A 17,416-nucleotide genomic window follows, 5' to 3' on the forward strand; every position below is an offset into this window, starting at 1 on the left:
GGCTGCCATGAAATAAAACTCCAAATGTCAGTTTTCATTTTTAATTTTTTGAGGGTATGTGGGGGAGGGTGTGTTGAAATGTGACAAGTCAAATGGAAGACTAAAGGATCTTGAAAATAGCGTTAGTCAAGGAGTTTGGGTCCCTGTCTAAAATGTATCTTAACTTTTAGTACAGCACCTAGTAATGTTTTTACCTTTGCTGAGAATTTGCTTGTATAGTCTTTAAATTGCTTTCTCTTTTTATTTTAAATTGGGGTTCTGGATCTTTCACTGGCATGTAGGTTACACTGTTACAAAAGGACAAGGTTGCATTTACTTTATTTATGATTCTTCCTACATTTTAAACATTTTCTGCTGTCTATTTGGTAGAGGCACGTTACAAGGTATGCTTATGACTGCATTGTGTTGCCTTAGATTTCTGCTCATAGCAAAGAGATAAAAGGAAAAAATTAATTTGGGTACTTTGCAGTTAGGTCCCTAATATTCCCTCCCTGGCTCTGTGTTTAACCTCCCCCACTCCCTGCCCCTTGGGGCTTTGAAGAGCAACCAAGAGTACTGTATACAAAGTCATAAGATACAGGTGGAATTGCTGATGTGTAGCAGGTCCATGGAAAAACAGTGCCCTTTGCAGTAAAAGTTGTAGCAAATATGGTTGGTTCATTCTTAATTTGGCAACTGGCTGAGAATTTTTAAACAGGTTGCAGATCAGCTAGGTATGAATGATCTGGTTTCTGCTGTGCTGTCTGTTCATCAGTAGATCTCAAAACATTTTACAAAGGAGGTTGGTTTGGCTGTCTACACTAAATAATAGTTGAGCAGTGCTGTACTCAAATGCTCCAAACTTTTTTTGTATAAACTACATCTGAACCAGAGTAGCATAGTTGACCTAGTGTTGAGAGCTTTATTGGTACACGTGCACTACCACAGTAGACTGGTTACATTGCTTCTGGTTGGGATGATGCGTTTGTGAATCACATCAGGGCAGCACTGCCTCACTGCTTGGCATGGTGATTGAGTGGTGTAGACCAGCATTTCTCAACCTGTGAGTTGCGACCCAAAAATGGGTCACAATAATATATGAAAGGGTTATGAGCAAACTTTAAAAAGAGAGTCTCCTTTAAGGGAGAAAAATGTGGGAAACCATGGGTTTTTCCTTGCACGCTGGAAGAGTTCCAGCCTGCAAGGGGCTGTTTGGGGGGCTCCCATGCCTGCCCCACAGATACCCCTTCCACACACAGGGGGTCTGGGGGTGGGGAGCAGCGGGTCAGTGGTGAGGGGCACTGGGTTAGGACTGGCCATTGATGTTTACAAATGGGTCCTGATACAAAAAGGTTCAGAAGCACTGATGTAGACGACATAGCAAAGGGACTTGTCTGCTGAGTGATAGTGGACCAGTGACAGTGGGGGATAGAAACCAGTTTTATTGAGTTCCAGCCCCGTGTTTTATCTCATAAACCAGACTGGGCTTTAAAAATTGAGCTAACAGCAGGTTAGGCCATTTGACTCCACAAATTTCAGAATCGTTTTCCTTAAGACCTTGTCTGTTCCTTGGAGCAGCCATAATTCAGCCACCAGTGACTGACATTTGGTGCATCTGTGTCAGAGCTTTTAAATATAGACAAAGCAAATCTGGATTTTCCCAGTTACAAGCAGAGTGACCTCAATTGGTTCCAACCCCTTCTTATTCCTGTCTACATGCAAGGGATGAGCTAGGTACATAATACCCAGTTTCTGGCTGTTGATGACTGAAATGGGGCCATTGCCAATGGTAGAGGAGGCTTTAAGAATGGATATGAAGTCACTCCTGGAGCCAGAAGTGCTGGGAAAAGGTTTGACTATGAAGCTATAACTAAGCAGGCCATGAGAATAACCAGACATTGAGAAGCTATGTTGTTAGGTGCTTGGATAAAGCTTTGTCTGTACCTGATAGTATAGGAAAAAATCAACCAGTTCTACTGATAACTCATCTGCATCTGGTATCAAGCTGCCAAGTAAACCTGCTTCTCAGTAGGTATAAATGACTTGGTAATAAAAAGCTCTAGAAACCACTGGAACTTTGGCTCCAGTAAGAGCACTTTCCAGAGGGTGGACTGCAAAGCACTCTTACTGAGGATGGAGCTATACTGCCAGAGTAATATTTTTTTATCAGTCTCTCTCTCTTCCCCTGATCAAAAAAAAAAAAAAGCTATACCTGTAAAGTCTCATATTTTTTTAGTATAATTATGTCTCTACCCTTTGTTTTTCCTAGCAGAGCTGTCAGAATTACAGTTTCTTACATTCCTCATTGATATATCTGTGCCAGAAGCAGTCTATTATAGCCATATCCTATTAATGAGTAGTGCCACATGCATTCAAATCACTGATAGTTCCAGTATGATATTTTTTCTTAAAATTCTCCAAAGTAAACGATGGCTCTCCAATTTCAATGCAGCCAGGAGCTGCAGGTGGAACCAGTGTGTGGCCCCTTGGGTACACACTGTATGGGCCACACAGATTGCCCCCTGCGCCTTCATGCAGATTGTGCCAGCAGCTCAGTCCCCTGTGTGGGCTCTGCCCTGCTCCCCCACAGTGTGGCCTTTGCCAGCAGCATACACCCCTTCCCTCTGCCACACAAGTAGCATAGGGCCCTCCCCTGCCACACAATAGAGGAAGAGGACACTGCTGGAGCCCATGGGCCCTGGTCTAAGAGAATAGAGTCTTCTGTGATTTTTTGCATGTAATAAATCAGAAAGAAAAATGAGAAATTACTGTGCATCTACATAAAAGTAAGGCATTGGTAGCATCACTTAGCACCTGTGGAATCTTGAGTGAATGATAAATGGTTTAGATGCTGGCATAAATGTGAAGCTCATTGCCCTTGAAAAAGAATTGCATGCGTTTGTATATAAAATATAAAAAAAAAACCCTAAAGGTTTTGCTGCATTCGCCTGTCAGCTAATTAGAAAAATCCTTGTAATTTCAGTGAATTATTTCAAGACCTCCTGATATAGCGGAGACTATTTAAATATACATTGAAAGGGTGTGGCTGTCATTAAGGTAGCTTGGTTAATAGCAGCTGACCTTTTAAAATTGTCATCAAGAATTTGTAAATGGAATTAACATATGGTATATAATGGACATCTGGAAGCGCAGGTCAAAACTGCATGTACAGATGCTTACCACTTGGGAAAGGGGTCATTAGTCCAGAAAGTTAGTCTTTTGACCACTGCTGTTAATATGTTTGTATTGAACATAATGGGGTAGAAACCAAAATTACACTTGGAAGAGTGACCAAGCCATTTAAGAGCTTACATCTAATTGAAAGTCAAATCCAAAGTGCACAAGTCATCTTTGAAAATAAAGTGTAGGCTGCCATGTTACGTGGGTTGTTATGAAAATTTTATTTCTGTAGCCATTTTAAAGTTAGCAAAATGTAGTTGTTTGCTTCCATATAATGTGATGGTTGTGGTCCTTATAAACTCTAGAACTGGGTCTCTGTGTGTAATGCTATTAATACAGCTACGTCAATAGCTGTGTCTTGTGTTCCATAATCTAAGACTTTGCAACAACAGAGGTAAGCCACTTTTTTTAAAACAAAGATAGCATAGAAGTGAGCCAAACAAAGCTTTTTCTAAGCTTTTTCTAAGATAACAATAAAGTTGCAATAGTGTCACATATCTATATAGATACAATTTATAATAGTGCAGTGACACATCTTGCCCTCTAATTTTATTTATTTATTTATTTATTAGTTGTATTACTGCAGTACCTAGGAGTTTAGTTATGGACCAGGGTCCTGTTGTTGTAGAAACACCACAAATACCACAGAATGATCCCTATACATGGGGATCTTGGTAGGGTAGGCTGTAGGGCTGCGCGAAGCTTTGGTCCCTGATTCGATTCAGGAGAGATTTGGCCCATTTCGGTGGATGAATCTCCAAATAGAATCAAATCAGAGGACCCTTTAATCTCTCCAAATTGATTCGGAAAGATTCAGAGATTCAGACATAGACGCAGCTTTGAATGTTTTTTCTACATACCTTTAGGTGGCAGATGGCTCGTGAATCCCGTGATGCTGGGACGCATGGAGTGTCCTACAGAAGCGTGGGGGGCTCCCCAGAGCACTTGGCAGCAGACCTGGAAGTAGACCAGAAGCACTTCTGGGTCCACCGGGGGGTTCACTAGGGGGCCCTCCATACCTCCCTCGGCTTGATGACTGGTGCCTCCTGGGTCTGGGGGGGGCACCTGGGGTCCCCCCATGGCCGATCGCCAAGCCAGAGAATCACAGGCAAGCCCCCGCGTGCTCCCCAGTGGACCCAGAAGTGGACCAGAAGTACTTGGCTGCTGGGACAATGTAAACAAATATAAACAGGAACGTGTCTAAAACACAGAAGGGGCTGGTAATAGCAAAGGGTAAATTAATTATTCAAACTGATTTAGCAAATGGATTTAAATGTGCAGAGGCAACCTGGTCTATTGCAAGAAACAGCTGGCTGTAAGCCAATTTCCAGCCTGTCACTTACTTGCTAAGAGATGTTCAGCAAGTTACTTACTTTCCTTGTGTCTCAACTTTATTAGTAGTAAATGAGGAACTGTCTCATAGAGGTGTTGTTTGGTTAATGATGCACAGCTGTAAAGATAAGCACTGCAGCCTAGGTGCTGAATAACAAGTTCAGCCTGACCTGAAAATATCTCCAAGACAGACAGACACATGATTGAGACCCAGTCTACAAGAAGTCAAGTAGATTGTAAAATAGAAGATATTATCTCCAATTGGAGCAGAAGGAAGCAAGTGGATTCCATGTCTTGCCAGATCGGTTTCTGACTTGAGCGTCTTACTGTTTCAGTTGCAACTGTCTGAGGCTGAAGCGCTAGGTTTTCCCTGTAAAAAATTTGCAAGGCAACTATGCTTTGTGAATTTTAAAATTTCCAACATGTTTCAAAGCAGTGATCAAACTTTAACTTTTTAAAAATAGAATTTGACTAGCGAAGGCAGTGATAATATGTTGGCAGTATACATTGGGGTAATGTATGCTTCAGACCTTGTCCAGAAGAAGCTTGTTGTGGATTCATTACCTAAGTAGCAGTTGGACTGATAAACTATAAAGATCACTGTTAGTAAAAAACTAAGATTGGTCTGCATGATGTATTATAGCAATTTAGAAGAGCGCCACTGTCTCCTCCATAAATTTTTTCACTTAATATTGTTACAAAATTTTGTATGGTCTTATTAAACCATCTTAATTTTGACTCTATATAAGCTAGATTGCTTAGGGTTGGTCATTCATTGAAATGCTGGGCTTACAGTTCTCAATTTTTTTTTTTATGAAGTCAAATGATTCCTCACCACCTTTTAACATTGTTTTGTTCTCAATTTCCTCCCCCCTACCCCTCCACCCAGATGGACTGTAAGTTGTTTCTGACATGTCTGCAAGTAGGTACTTGGAAAAGAGAATGACCTTCTTGGTTGCATGTGTTTGTGTGATGTACCAGATCTTTCTATTCCAAGTGCAGCACTTCCTACTTGTCTTTACTGAACTTAATTTGATTCATTTTGAACCATTTCCCCAGTTTATCAAGGTCAACCTGATTCCTAATTCAATCTTCCAATATTTCTGCAACTCTACACAGCTTGATTTAATCTGTAAATTTGTTAACTGTCCCATCCTCTAAATCAGGTCTCACCAACTCCTGAGTGGTCGCACACTTGATGGATCACCCTCCCACCCTCTTTGCCATGCAGGGCCCCATGAGCTGCTCCACCCCCAGGATGGGGCCAGGAAACAGAAGCTGAAGAAAGAAGAGAGAATACAGAGATCCTGGTGACCAGTGGCAGCAGGAGCAATGGAAGGATCGATGCATCAGTGAGAGCTCACAGGCCATCAGTTAACTCACTGTGGGCTGCACGCAGCCAAAATTGCCATTTGGACCACCCTGGTTCAAATCTTTCAATGTAGTAAACAGTACTAGACTCAGAACATGCCCCTCTGAGCCCCACTTAGGATCTCCTACCAAATGGACAGGAAACAATTGAGGCTGCTGCTGTTTGAGTGTGATAATCCAACCAGTTATATATCCCCTTACTGTAGTTCAGTCTTGATCAGTATTTTCTTAGCTTACTAATGAGACTGTTATGGGAAACAATGGCAGAAGCCTTGCTAAAGTTAAGATAAATCGCATCTGCTCTCCCTCCATCCATGAACCCCATCACCTTGTAGAAGAAATAAGAGCATGACTTGCTCTTGCTGAATCCATATTGACTGTTCTTGATCACACTGTTATCATTTGGGTCAGTGATGCCCAATGTTTTTGGACTGCAGGCTGTATGAATGGGGTGGGACTGGTCCATGAGCCAGGTCAGGTGCATGGGATTGGTCTGTGGGCTGACCCATTGCATGGCCCCAGTCTCACATGTAGGATTGGTCATGCTGCTGCAGCTTCCAGAAACATGGCAATTAATGCAGCAACCACCACACCCCTGCTGCCAAATTTCTGGCTCCTTGGGGCACCCTGGAAGCCAGATGACACAGCTCCATGGGCTGGATCTGGCCCATGGGTTGGGAATCGAGCACCTCTGGTCTAGATGCTTAGAAATAGATTCCTTGATGACGTCCATCTTTCTGGGTTTTGAGGTTGCACTAACCGGTCTGTCATTCCCCAGTTCTTCCTTCTTCCTTTTTTAAAGAAGGGTACTGTCTTGCAGAATATAGTGCACTATCTTTGCCAAATTGTTTTAATCTTTCCCCAATATTAGTAGTATAGTGCTGTCCAGTTTGAAAAGTGCAGTACAGAAGTTAATTGTTCTTCAGCACTCCTCCAGTAACATCCCCATTTTGTTCAGGAAAAATACGAGGCAAGGAATCTGAATTGCTTTAAGATAGAAGTTAGTAAGTTTTATGGAAAGGGTAGTACAATAGGAAGTTCTTGGTTCAGCAGTCTGTGCATAGTATTTGGATTCAAGTATTTGTGGTCCATTCTGGGGTACCAAGAGAACTCTTTCACTGTGTGATAAGTGCTTGGTAACCCCACGCTTCATGGCTTTCTCTGGTTGTCTGCATGAGCAGAAAAGATTTTTTTCCCCCCTCATGAGCATTTTATTAGCTTCTAGGGATTTTGTTTGTTTGCTTCCCCTCCATCACCCCCTTCCTCTGAACTACTGGACATAGGCAATGGCTAAATTATGAGTTTTGACTAGGGTATACTCATGCTCATGCTCCTGCCAGTCCTAAACAACCTCCCAGATATCTGACTAGAGAGTCTTGGTCTTCTCATTATCAGACCTTTTGACAAATTTGAGATCAGGAAGGAATATTTCCCCCAGGTCTGAGAGATGAGGGCTGTGGAAGCTTTTGCCCTTCTTCTGTAGCACGTGGCGTGGTCTACTTCCTGTGATCTTCTGAACATATAGTTAGCAATTCTCTTCCGCTTCAGTGGCAGAGCATTGGCAGTGTTTAATTTCTCTTGCTTTTTACCTGTGGCATGTGGTAGCATGTTCCTCATGCTTCTGGTTTTGTGCATGGTGGTTGTGGTGTGCCAGTGTTCAAAGTGCACAATTTTTAGGTATCTTTGGGTAAATGGATGCCTACAAATGCAGAAAACTAGACCTCATGTTGCAAGAGGACCATTTGAGCCCTGTGTTCCCATGTTCTTAAGTGTCTTGCCAAAGGTCATAAAGTGTCATTTTACAAAGCAGAATTAGGACTTGTACTTCTCTGGCATCTAGCTGTCTTTCTCAATATGTGAAAATAAGTCCATGCTAACTTACCCACCCTATAAAACCACCAAAGAATTGACAGCCTCTGCTTAATGTAAATTAAAGATAAGAATAGCAGCATCTGGGAGTGTATTGGATCAGTAGTGAGGGACCTGCATGTTACCTTCTAATCTTACAATTTCCAGGAACCCAGAGTTCAAGAAGCACAGAAGTCTGACCATGTATTGCTATCTTTTGGGTCCTGGTGCTGGAATGAGCTGTCTGGTATTGAGACACTGCTTCCTTTTCAGTCCTGAGCCATCCAAGATATTTGCAAAGCCTGAAGTTTTGTAGCTCTATTATTGAAAGACCCTGATATGGTCAGACTAAAACTTTGCTCTGATACTAGAGTGTGAGTTGAGAGACTGATCCAGCATGAGCTGTTCTTGTACATCCCATTGGGTTTTGTAAACAATTAGTGTAGTAACTGCACTGCTCTTGAGACTTCAGCAGATGGCACCAAACTATAAATATATTAACTCTTTTTTTTCTTTCACCCATTCTACTTTGATGTGTAGTCCTAGTAAATATCTACATTTACCAAGTTCATAGAGCAGTAAATATGGACTGATATACAAACTGATGTAGTATGTATTGTGATGCTGACTGCCTTCTTGTTTGAGGGGTCATTCTTTCTTGTGCGAGCGGATATGAGCCTGATCTCCTGAAACTCACAGCTTTGAATCTTTTTCTGAACTGAACTTTCTTATTTTTGTCCCTTTCATTCAGTGCGTTTCCTGTAATAAATCATTCAAGAAGCTCTGGTCCCTCCATGAACATATCAAGATTGTCCACGGATATGCAGAAAAAAAATTCTCCTGTGAGATTTGTGAAAAGAAGTTCTACACCATGGCCCATGTGCGAAAGCACATGGTTGGTGAGTTCTTGCTGTTTTATGTTTATTCAGACTTCCACCTTGTCTTCCTGGTTCGTATATCTTAATCACTGTTTTTAATAAACAGCATAAAACACAGGTAACCCAGTGGCCTTAGCACAGGGATGGGCAAAGTCCAGCCTGCAGGCCGGATCTGGCTAGCAGTGGACTCCATTTCTCAGCAGCCCCTACCTGCGTGGCTGGGGCCAGTTTCCATGGAAATGAGCTGCAGCAGTGCTGGCAGGGTGGAGGGCTGGGGTCTTGCAGTGGTGACAGCATGGTCCAGAGCCAGGGCAGAGCCACAATCTGCAGCATGCTCCAGGCAGTGGATCATGGCTCTGCCCCAGCTCCTTGCAGAGGTGACAAGATGGTCCGGAGCCAAGGCAGAGCCACTATTCGCTGCCTCCACATCCTTGCCTGGAGCATGCAGGCTGCAGATCACGGCTCTGCTCTGGCTCTGGACCACGCTGTTACTGCTGCAAGATCCCAGCCCAGCCCCGGAGCAGCTCCCTGCCCTGCCAGCGCTGCTGGGGCCAGTCTCCATGGAAACCCTGGCCTCCATGCTATCACAGCATGGCTGCTGCTGGGGTCTCCATGAAAACCAGCCACACAGGCAGGGGCTGCTGGGAAATGTGTCCATCTGCTGGCTGGATCTGCCATTTTGCCCACCCCTGCCTTAGCATGATCAAGGATAGAGAGAAAAAACTAAAAGGGTACATTCGTAGTACTAGGAACACCAGATAATATTCACCACTAAAGAATCAATCTTTCTAGGATTCAAGATTGAGTGAAGTAATGTAGCATGTAGCATTCTTAATAACTTTTTCTTATATGAAATTGTTTTGCAGCACATACAAAGGACATGCCATTTACATGTGAAACCTGTGGAAAATCATTTAAACGCAGTATGTCACTTAAAGTGCATTCATTACAACATTCTGGAGAGAAACCTTTCAGATGTGAGGTGAGGCTGTTATTTTAATGAAAGGTCTTGATGTGGTAAAAGGCTTGTGCAACAAAGTATCACCACCAGTTTAGAGAGACAAATGGATATGGAAGTGTTTGAGGTGTGAATGTGGTGCAGTTCCATCAAGGCTTGAAACTAAGTCGCACTGTGGAGAGCAGAGCATGAGTACTCACAGCAGTAATGCATAACTGAAATGTTGGGTGAGTGGTACTTCTGCCTGTTCCTCCTGTCAGATTTTGAAGCACCCTTGATAGAAAGAATCGAGTCCCAGCCTCTACCACTGCCAACAGCAAAGTAACATTAAATCTCATTTATTTTACTGTTGTTTGAAACAAATATAAGCTGGAACAGCGAAAATAACCACAGACTACTTACTGTATGAGGTTTGCTTCCAGAGAAAGCTATGGAAGCAAAGAAAAGTTATTAATCTGAACGCTTTGAGGGGAAAAGCAAGAAGCTCTCAGTTTGTCTTGAAGCCAGGAATAAATGGGAGTGAGAGGAGGTATTTTAGACGTCTTATCCAGATATTTTGTTTTATACCTTAGGAGCAATAAAAGAAAAAACAAAGCTTGCTATTACTTCCAGCACTAGGCGTGAGGGTAAGGAGGGAGAGAGTGAAACAGACGACCTTCTTCCCTGCCCCCCACCTCTCCCCATGATTTGGAGAGGATGAAGATCGAAATATACCAGACACCTAAAGGCCAAACCACAAATAGACTTGGAAGAATGCAGACGGTGCTCTTGGAAAAACCCATTGTCTCTTCCCTCTAGCAGCACGGGGGATAATACTAGACCAGTGTGCTCAATCTCTGGCCCACAAAACGTGTAATCTGGCTCATGGGTCCCCCCATGGATCTGGAAATTTGGTGGTGGTGGAGCATTAATTGCCACTCCCCTGCTGCCAAATTTCCAGACCTGGGGGGAGCCCTGCAGGCTGGATGCCATGGTTCTGCCCAATAGATCTGCCAGTGTGCAGTCAGATTAGACCAACTCTGCAATGCGGACCCAGTGCCACTCATTCAGCCTGTGAGTCTGGAAGGTTGAGCACTGCTGTAGTACACACTCACATGAGGTAACCTGTTAGGAGTGGAGTAGAGAGATCTTGTATATTAACTTTAAGCCCTAACTTTTCATAACTATTTTTACAATCGTCCCTCCTGAATACACAAGGTAGTTCTCCAAGCAGGGATCCCCTGAGAATTGTGTGTGATATGTGTGTGTGTGTGTGTATATGTGTGTGTGTGTGTGTGTGTATATGTGTGTGTGTGTGTGTGTGTATATGTGTGTGTGTGTGTGTGTGTATATGTGTGTGTGTGTGTGTGTGTATATGTGTGTGTGTGTGTGTGTGTATATGTGTGTGTGTGTGTGTGTGTATATGTGTGTGTGTGTGTGTGTGTATATATATATATATATATATATATATATATGAGAGTGAGAGAGGCTACTGTTTGCAATTAGATATCTTAGGGCAGTCTTCTGTTGGTATAGGTTCTGTCTGCACCAGTGACTTTGATTGGAAAGCTATGTCAGTGGCAGGTTATGATCTTTTTTTCACTCTCCAAGCTGACGTGGGTATACTATCAGAGCTTTCTAGTGCAGACCCAAGCCGTACTCTTCTTGTTAAATTGTCTGGACTGTTTTATTAGTTCATGAGGGTCTATGTTTTAAACTACTTCAGGTGCTCTTTGTATTGAATGCCTCCCATGAAACTTTTTTGCTTCTTTATCTGTGATATCTGAATGTCATGGTTACCCTCTGTTGCAGAACTGTGATGAAAGGTTTCAGTACAAATACCAGCTGCGTTCCCACATGAGCATCCACATTGGGCACAAACAGTTCATGTGCCAATGGTGTGGCAAAGACTTCAACATGAAACAGTACTTTGACGAACACATGAAAACACACACTGGTAAGAACATAGCTAAGAAAAGGACAGATGCTACCAGCGCATTAACATACTAGGTTTTCATTTGTATTAATCCCAACAAATTTTGAGGCCATAGTTGGTTTCTGCCTCAGTCAACAGATGAGAGGCTAATGCATTAGCTACTCTTGTCTCCCACTGCCTATATTTCAATGTGCAAAACAAAGGTTGGGTATGGTTTTTTAGTTATTGTGGCTTAAAGGGAACTTACCACAAATATCTTGATACATCAAAATGCAAGAGAAAATTAAGGGCATCTATGAGAGAGCTGCAGTTGTTATGTCTTTATTTTGGTCAAAATTAACATAGTGTTCTTCATACAATATGCAACAGTCACTGCTTATAGCTGAAGTAGGCCCTAATCGACTGCTGCATGTATGTGTCTTACAGGAGAGAAGCCCTTTATCTGTGAAATCTGTGGCAAAAGCTTCACTAGCCGCCCAAACATGAAGAGACACCGCAGAACTCACACGGGAGAGAAGCCCTATCCATGTGATGTGTGTGGCCAGCGATTTCGCTTCTCCAACATGCTCAAGGCCCATAAGGAAAAGTGCTTTCGTGTCACAAGCCCTGTTAATGTGCCACCTGCTGTCCAGATTCCACTAACCACAACTTCTCCTGCTACCACAGTCCCTTCTGTAGTGAACACACCCACCACCCCAACTCCACCAATCAGTCTGAACCCAGTGACCACGCTTCCTCCACGTCCTATCCCCCATCCATATTCACACCTTCACCTCCACCCTCACCCTCACCACCCACACCATCTCCCAGTTCCCCCAGTTCCTCATCTACCCCCACCTCCTGCTCTCTTTAAGAGTGAGCCTTTAAATCATAGAGGCCAGAGTGAGGACAACTTTCTGCGACACTTGGCAGAAAAGAACAATTCAGCACAACACCACTAATATTTTTGCTTCCTGCCACCTGTTTTCCCATTTTATGCATATGGAAACATGTTCTCCTGGAAATTGCAGAGGGAGAGCTGGTGAGGATCTTTCCGTCTATCGCGCCTCCCGGCAAAACATCCTGATATTTCCATGAATCAGTTAACAAACAAGGAAGTTGAATTGGCGGTGGTCATTTGAACCAGAGGAACCAACAGGTCGAAACCCAATTTGCTTGTGTTTTACTGGGGACTTTTTTAAATTTCAAATACTCAGACTTGTGGAATTTTATAATTTCGTATCAGCTGATGAGGTATGCTTGCTTTTATATCCTGGACCTCTCCTCAAAGAGGAGATAGGCCTGGTTTCCTTTGTACTAATCGGAAAGGCTGTGAGATTTAATACAGAGCATTAATTGTATCACTGTGTATCGTAATGAGTTCTTTTCAGCTTTTGGTGCTGGCTATGGAGTGAGCCAGCCACGTATCACAGTATAACAAGCATTATAGAGAAAGACAAAAAAATTCTTGTTTGTGTAGCTCTCCTAACGCACTCTTTATTTTACTACAGAAATTATTTTAGAGTTTTTTGTATAGACCTATTTAGTAGTCTGTTTCTAAAATGAAATGTATTTCAATAAGCAGTGTAATTTTTTCAGTGTAGCTGGACCTATGTTGTATAATAGATAAATTTTTATAATCATCAAAATGTGATTCTTAAAAGATGCATATAGCTTCTATAGATAAAGTTATTCTTACATCCATACAACTCAAAAGGTGCTTCAGAGAAGAGGGGAATCCAAGAAGTTCCTGACAAGGCTTCCTCAGAAGTGGTGTTGATTTCAGAGCTTTCATATAATTTATTTAGTGGGGGGCTTTTTTGTTTTTGTTTTGTTTTTTGTTTTTTGTTTGTTTTTTTTTAAACCTTCCCTTTCCTTTTCCACAGTCTCTTAGGTTTATGGGACAAGGATATTGAGATACCATATTCCTGCTCTGCAGATTTCACTTAGATCAGTTGGACTGAAGTGTGGAATGGGTTAGAAAGGGATACACTCCTTACAAGTGAAGAGATCTAATAGTTCATGAGTTGTGAAGTCACAGGTGAGTGAGAGATCTGACATCAGAGAGGATATAAACTGTCTGAAGCCAGCCAAGCATCTTTTCTCTCTATGTAGGAGAGCCTGGTTTTCATGGCTTTTTTAATGGTATGATTTTAATTTTGGGATCATATCAAATGCTGCTCTTTCAGATTTTTTTTTTTTTAATTCCTGAGTTGTTAGGAGAGGGAAATTATGGGAGTGTCATAAATATGTTTCTGATCGGTTGGTTGTAAGATTGCGCAGACGAGAAATTTGAATGGGAAAATGGTCTTGTTAAACAAAATGCTGATAGCACTGTGTCTATGGTATGAAGCTCTATCCCATAAACATAGTATGTGTATAAAATATGGGATGATTTCTAGGGGTTCATAGTCATGGTTTTTGACAAATTTGTTTTACAGTTATAGGATAGAAAACTTTGAATTTTAGGCATGTCACAGTTTCATAATCTTGGAAGCCACTGAGTGAATGACATTGGCAAGTTTGGTACAGGAATGGTGGGCTGGAAAGCCAAATTATTAGTTTTAACCAGTTGAGTAGCTGTTATTTTTCAGCTTTGTGTTGTTCTTTAACTGAAACTGAGTATAGCAGCATTATGCAGTCTAGGTAATGGTTGCCACCTTCAGTGATGAGACAGGCCCAAGGCCACGTACCTGTAAGTTTTGGGGGTTTTTTAAAATAATTTCCTACTATTTTGTGCTGCTTAATAAATCGACTACCACCCAACTCCACATCCAGAAACCCCAGCAGACAAAAGTCTAACTTGCCATTTTAGTTGTTCCTGAACTGGACTTTTGTGGCTGATACTTCTTCAGTCTTCAAAGTAGCATAAACTGTGGAAATTCTTCCCAGCGTTATTTTCTCAAGGTTAATGCAGTTAAGCATGGTATTTTGAAATACCATGTTCTTGCTCTTTTTGAAATTAGCTCTTTTAATATTTTGAGTTTCTACGATCTGTTAGTTAATGTCATTTCATAAAAACATAAGAAATTTTAGGAACAGAAAAAGGCAGTCTTGGCCCATCATACCTATACATTTTTGACTGAACTTGAACCCCCAGCATTTCTGGAAAAAAAATAAAAAATAATGTTTGTTTTTCTAAAAAAAATAAATAAATGTTTCTCTATAATATTTATATATACCCGATCTTAGAGGTGATAAAGCAAGTTACGAAGGTGAACTTACACTTATGATTACAACTGTTGTATTTACTGTGTCAGGTCTGCCCGGAGGTTCTATGCATTCCACACCATGTTTGCAACCTAAGTTTCTGTGGTGCCACTATTTTATGGTCAGGCCTGTTATTAAATGATTTTTCAATGCTAAAAGAAATCTTAGCAAATCATTTGTATTCCAGTTTTGCAAAATGATTTTCGTCTCAATAAATTTACAGTATTAGGCTACTATTATGTGATGCATAGTAACAGCACATCTTGGGTTTCATTTGATTTTGTTACTAAGTTATATGAACTTCTACTATCCTATGGAAAGAAGTAAAATTGGCTCCCAAAATGAGCTTTCATAATTGCATTCTGAATACGTTTTCATGGTGTATGACCTGTAACTTTGAGAGATTCTCTTTAATCATCTGGGGATAAATTAAAAATGAATCTGATATGTTGTTCTGAAATTCCTGCATTATTGTGCCATAAAAACACAGGCTAGAGTAACAGAAAAGTTTGAGTGGTACACAAATCAGGAAATTCAAAGGAGAGATTTGCCATGGCTACTTGATTATGCCTAAAATAGCTTGATGATTTTATATTAGTATGAATCTTCTTTCACAGGGTTCACACGACACTGGGGAATATGGTAAAACACTTGTCTAATAGTTGCCAATATATGTGAAGAAACTAAGCATAAATGTATGTATTAGCTTTAATGCATGAGTGTCCTTTAGTTTTCTAAAGAGTTTCCTAGGGTATACTAACAGTTGTTACTGACACTGTAATAGGCCTTTTAGGCACTTTTACAGTGACAGAAAAATACTAAATTTTAAGAGTTTCGGCCCAGAGGAAATACAGGTGGCAGTCCAGGAATGGAAGTTGTTTGCATTAATAAAATCTGTTTTGAGTTACAAAAGTATAAAGCAAAACTTCTAAATTTGGTTTGCTGAGGATCTTTCTCTTGAGTTGTAGATCGGTAACTTGTTTTCAAATTTCTAAGGATTTAGCAAATGTGGGCTGTGTGTGTTTGCTTTTTTATTCGAAACACGGCCACTTATTTTTACATTGTCATTTAAAATAAGCATGGTTGTAGTTGAGCCTTCCAAGGAGCAGTTTCTCAGGTGTTGTAAATCATCATAGCTCCATTCAAGCAACCGGAGCAAAGACAGTTTACATCAGCTAAACATTTGCAGTCAAGTCATGACATTTCTGGCATGTTTATTCACTCTTTCTAAGTCCAACACACTGAACTTGAGTTGGGCGAAAAAACTAGACTCTAGATCAGATTTGTTTTACAGACTTTTAAACATATAATTTAAAAGAGAAAATTACCAGAGTTGACAAACACTAATTACCACACAAAATAAACTAACTTTCGTTTAAGTGTTAGTATGTTTGCAAATAGCAGCAGCAATGACAGCTGGGTTTTTTTAAGTGTAAATTTGTAGCTTAGGAAAAATTTAAAACCTGCTAGGAATGGGGACAGATCTTTATCGTTATGACAAACAACAGAAGTGTAAGCATCCCTATGCTGAGTTTTTGCTGATGAGAAAAGAAGCATTCGGGATGAGAGAACAGCTGTCACCATGCCTATTTAGGAGATTGTCTTTTCTGTTGGTCCGGGTGACAAAAGTAGTAATTAGTGGTCAGTCTTGGTCTTGGTGGACTGATGATTACATCAGAAGCTATCCTCACATCTAGCTGTAACAATTGCTATGAATCCCTGAACAGCTGTAAGGCTATAATAATTCTTGATTTTGTGTTGTAAGCCAAATTCAAGCTTGGGTCCTATGGAGGAAAATGGACCAGGCCTAAGCAGTACAGTCTTTGATGGACGCCATCTCTTTCTTAGCATTCCATATATGACTTACTGCATATAGCCCTTATCTATGAAAGTCTTTGCTTTTTTTCCTTGTTGTAGTTTGTTGATCTTGTACCAGTTATTGGTGGGGGTTCCTGTTTGGTAAAAAAGAGAAGGAGGTAAAGCTGAAGTTATATCATTTAAAGCACAAAGCACTTCCATTTATCATCCTCCGTTCTGTTTTTTCCAAGTAGTTGAGCAACAAAATATAACTCTGAGCCAAAAATGATCAATACTTTTAAGACCCTTAATTTTGCTCCCTACCCCTTGACAGTACAAATAGTATTATTATTCGTGGCTCAGATACAAACTATTATTTGTATTGTATGTATTCTTAAGTGTTTTTCAGAGTGCTATGTCATATTAACTGGTGTTGTTTGGACTCGGGTAAAATATTCCTGCATTAACCCAGTTAATTTGATTACATACGGAGTGTAAAGGTACAGTAACATGCCCTTGATGCAAAAGTGGTGAGGGACCTTGTGATAAAACAGTATGTAATTTTTAATGAGCCACTTGAGTTTACTAAATTAATAATGTGAAACTTCCTAGCTCTTGGGAATGTAGCCCAGACTCGTTTAAATGTTTGTTTTATGGTTTAATTTCCATTCCCTAATAGTTAAAATAAATAAATAAATAAACTTGTTGAACTGTAGTTTTACCCACTGATATGGAGCATTTTATCTGTAAATAGAGCTTAATTAAGCTTCTGTCTTTAAAAAGCTGTTTAAAAAGATACACAGGACACACATTTACACAAGAGATCATTAAGGCCAGTTAAGTAAATACATGTGGCAGTTTCCATTAACAAATATTAAGAAACCTTATAGGCAAAGAACAGAATGCTTGGAGCTTTTTTCAGCCTATAATGTATTGAGGTATAAGATGTGAGTGATTTTTTTTTTTTTT

At 40.8% G+C, this 17,416-nt stretch overlaps 1 protein-coding gene across 1 annotated transcript in view; it reads left to right on the top strand.

Moving 5' to 3' along the window:
- The window catches only part of ZNF652 (zinc finger protein 652), a 24,162-nt gene extending 7,536 nt beyond the window's left edge, over positions 1 to 16,626 (top strand). The window contains exons 2-5 of the mRNA XM_019523643.1: positions 8,462 to 8,609; positions 9,455 to 9,570; positions 11,338 to 11,482; positions 11,888 to 16,626. Coding sequence (XP_019379188.1) covers positions 8,462 to 8,609; positions 9,455 to 9,570; positions 11,338 to 11,482; positions 11,888 to 12,402 — 924 coding nt within the window. The 3' untranslated portion in view covers positions 12,403 to 16,626. The remainder of the gene's footprint in view (positions 1 to 8,461; positions 8,610 to 9,454; positions 9,571 to 11,337; positions 11,483 to 11,887) is intronic.
- Positions 16,627 to 17,416: the final 790 nt, after the last annotated feature.

The sequence above is a fragment of the Gavialis gangeticus genome, unplaced genomic scaffold (genome assembly GCF_001723915.1).
Source record: "Gavialis gangeticus isolate Ggan-Ray unplaced genomic scaffold, GavGan_comp1, whole genome shotgun sequence".
Taxonomy (NCBI): Eukaryota; Metazoa; Chordata; order Crocodylia; family Gavialidae; genus Gavialis; species Gavialis gangeticus.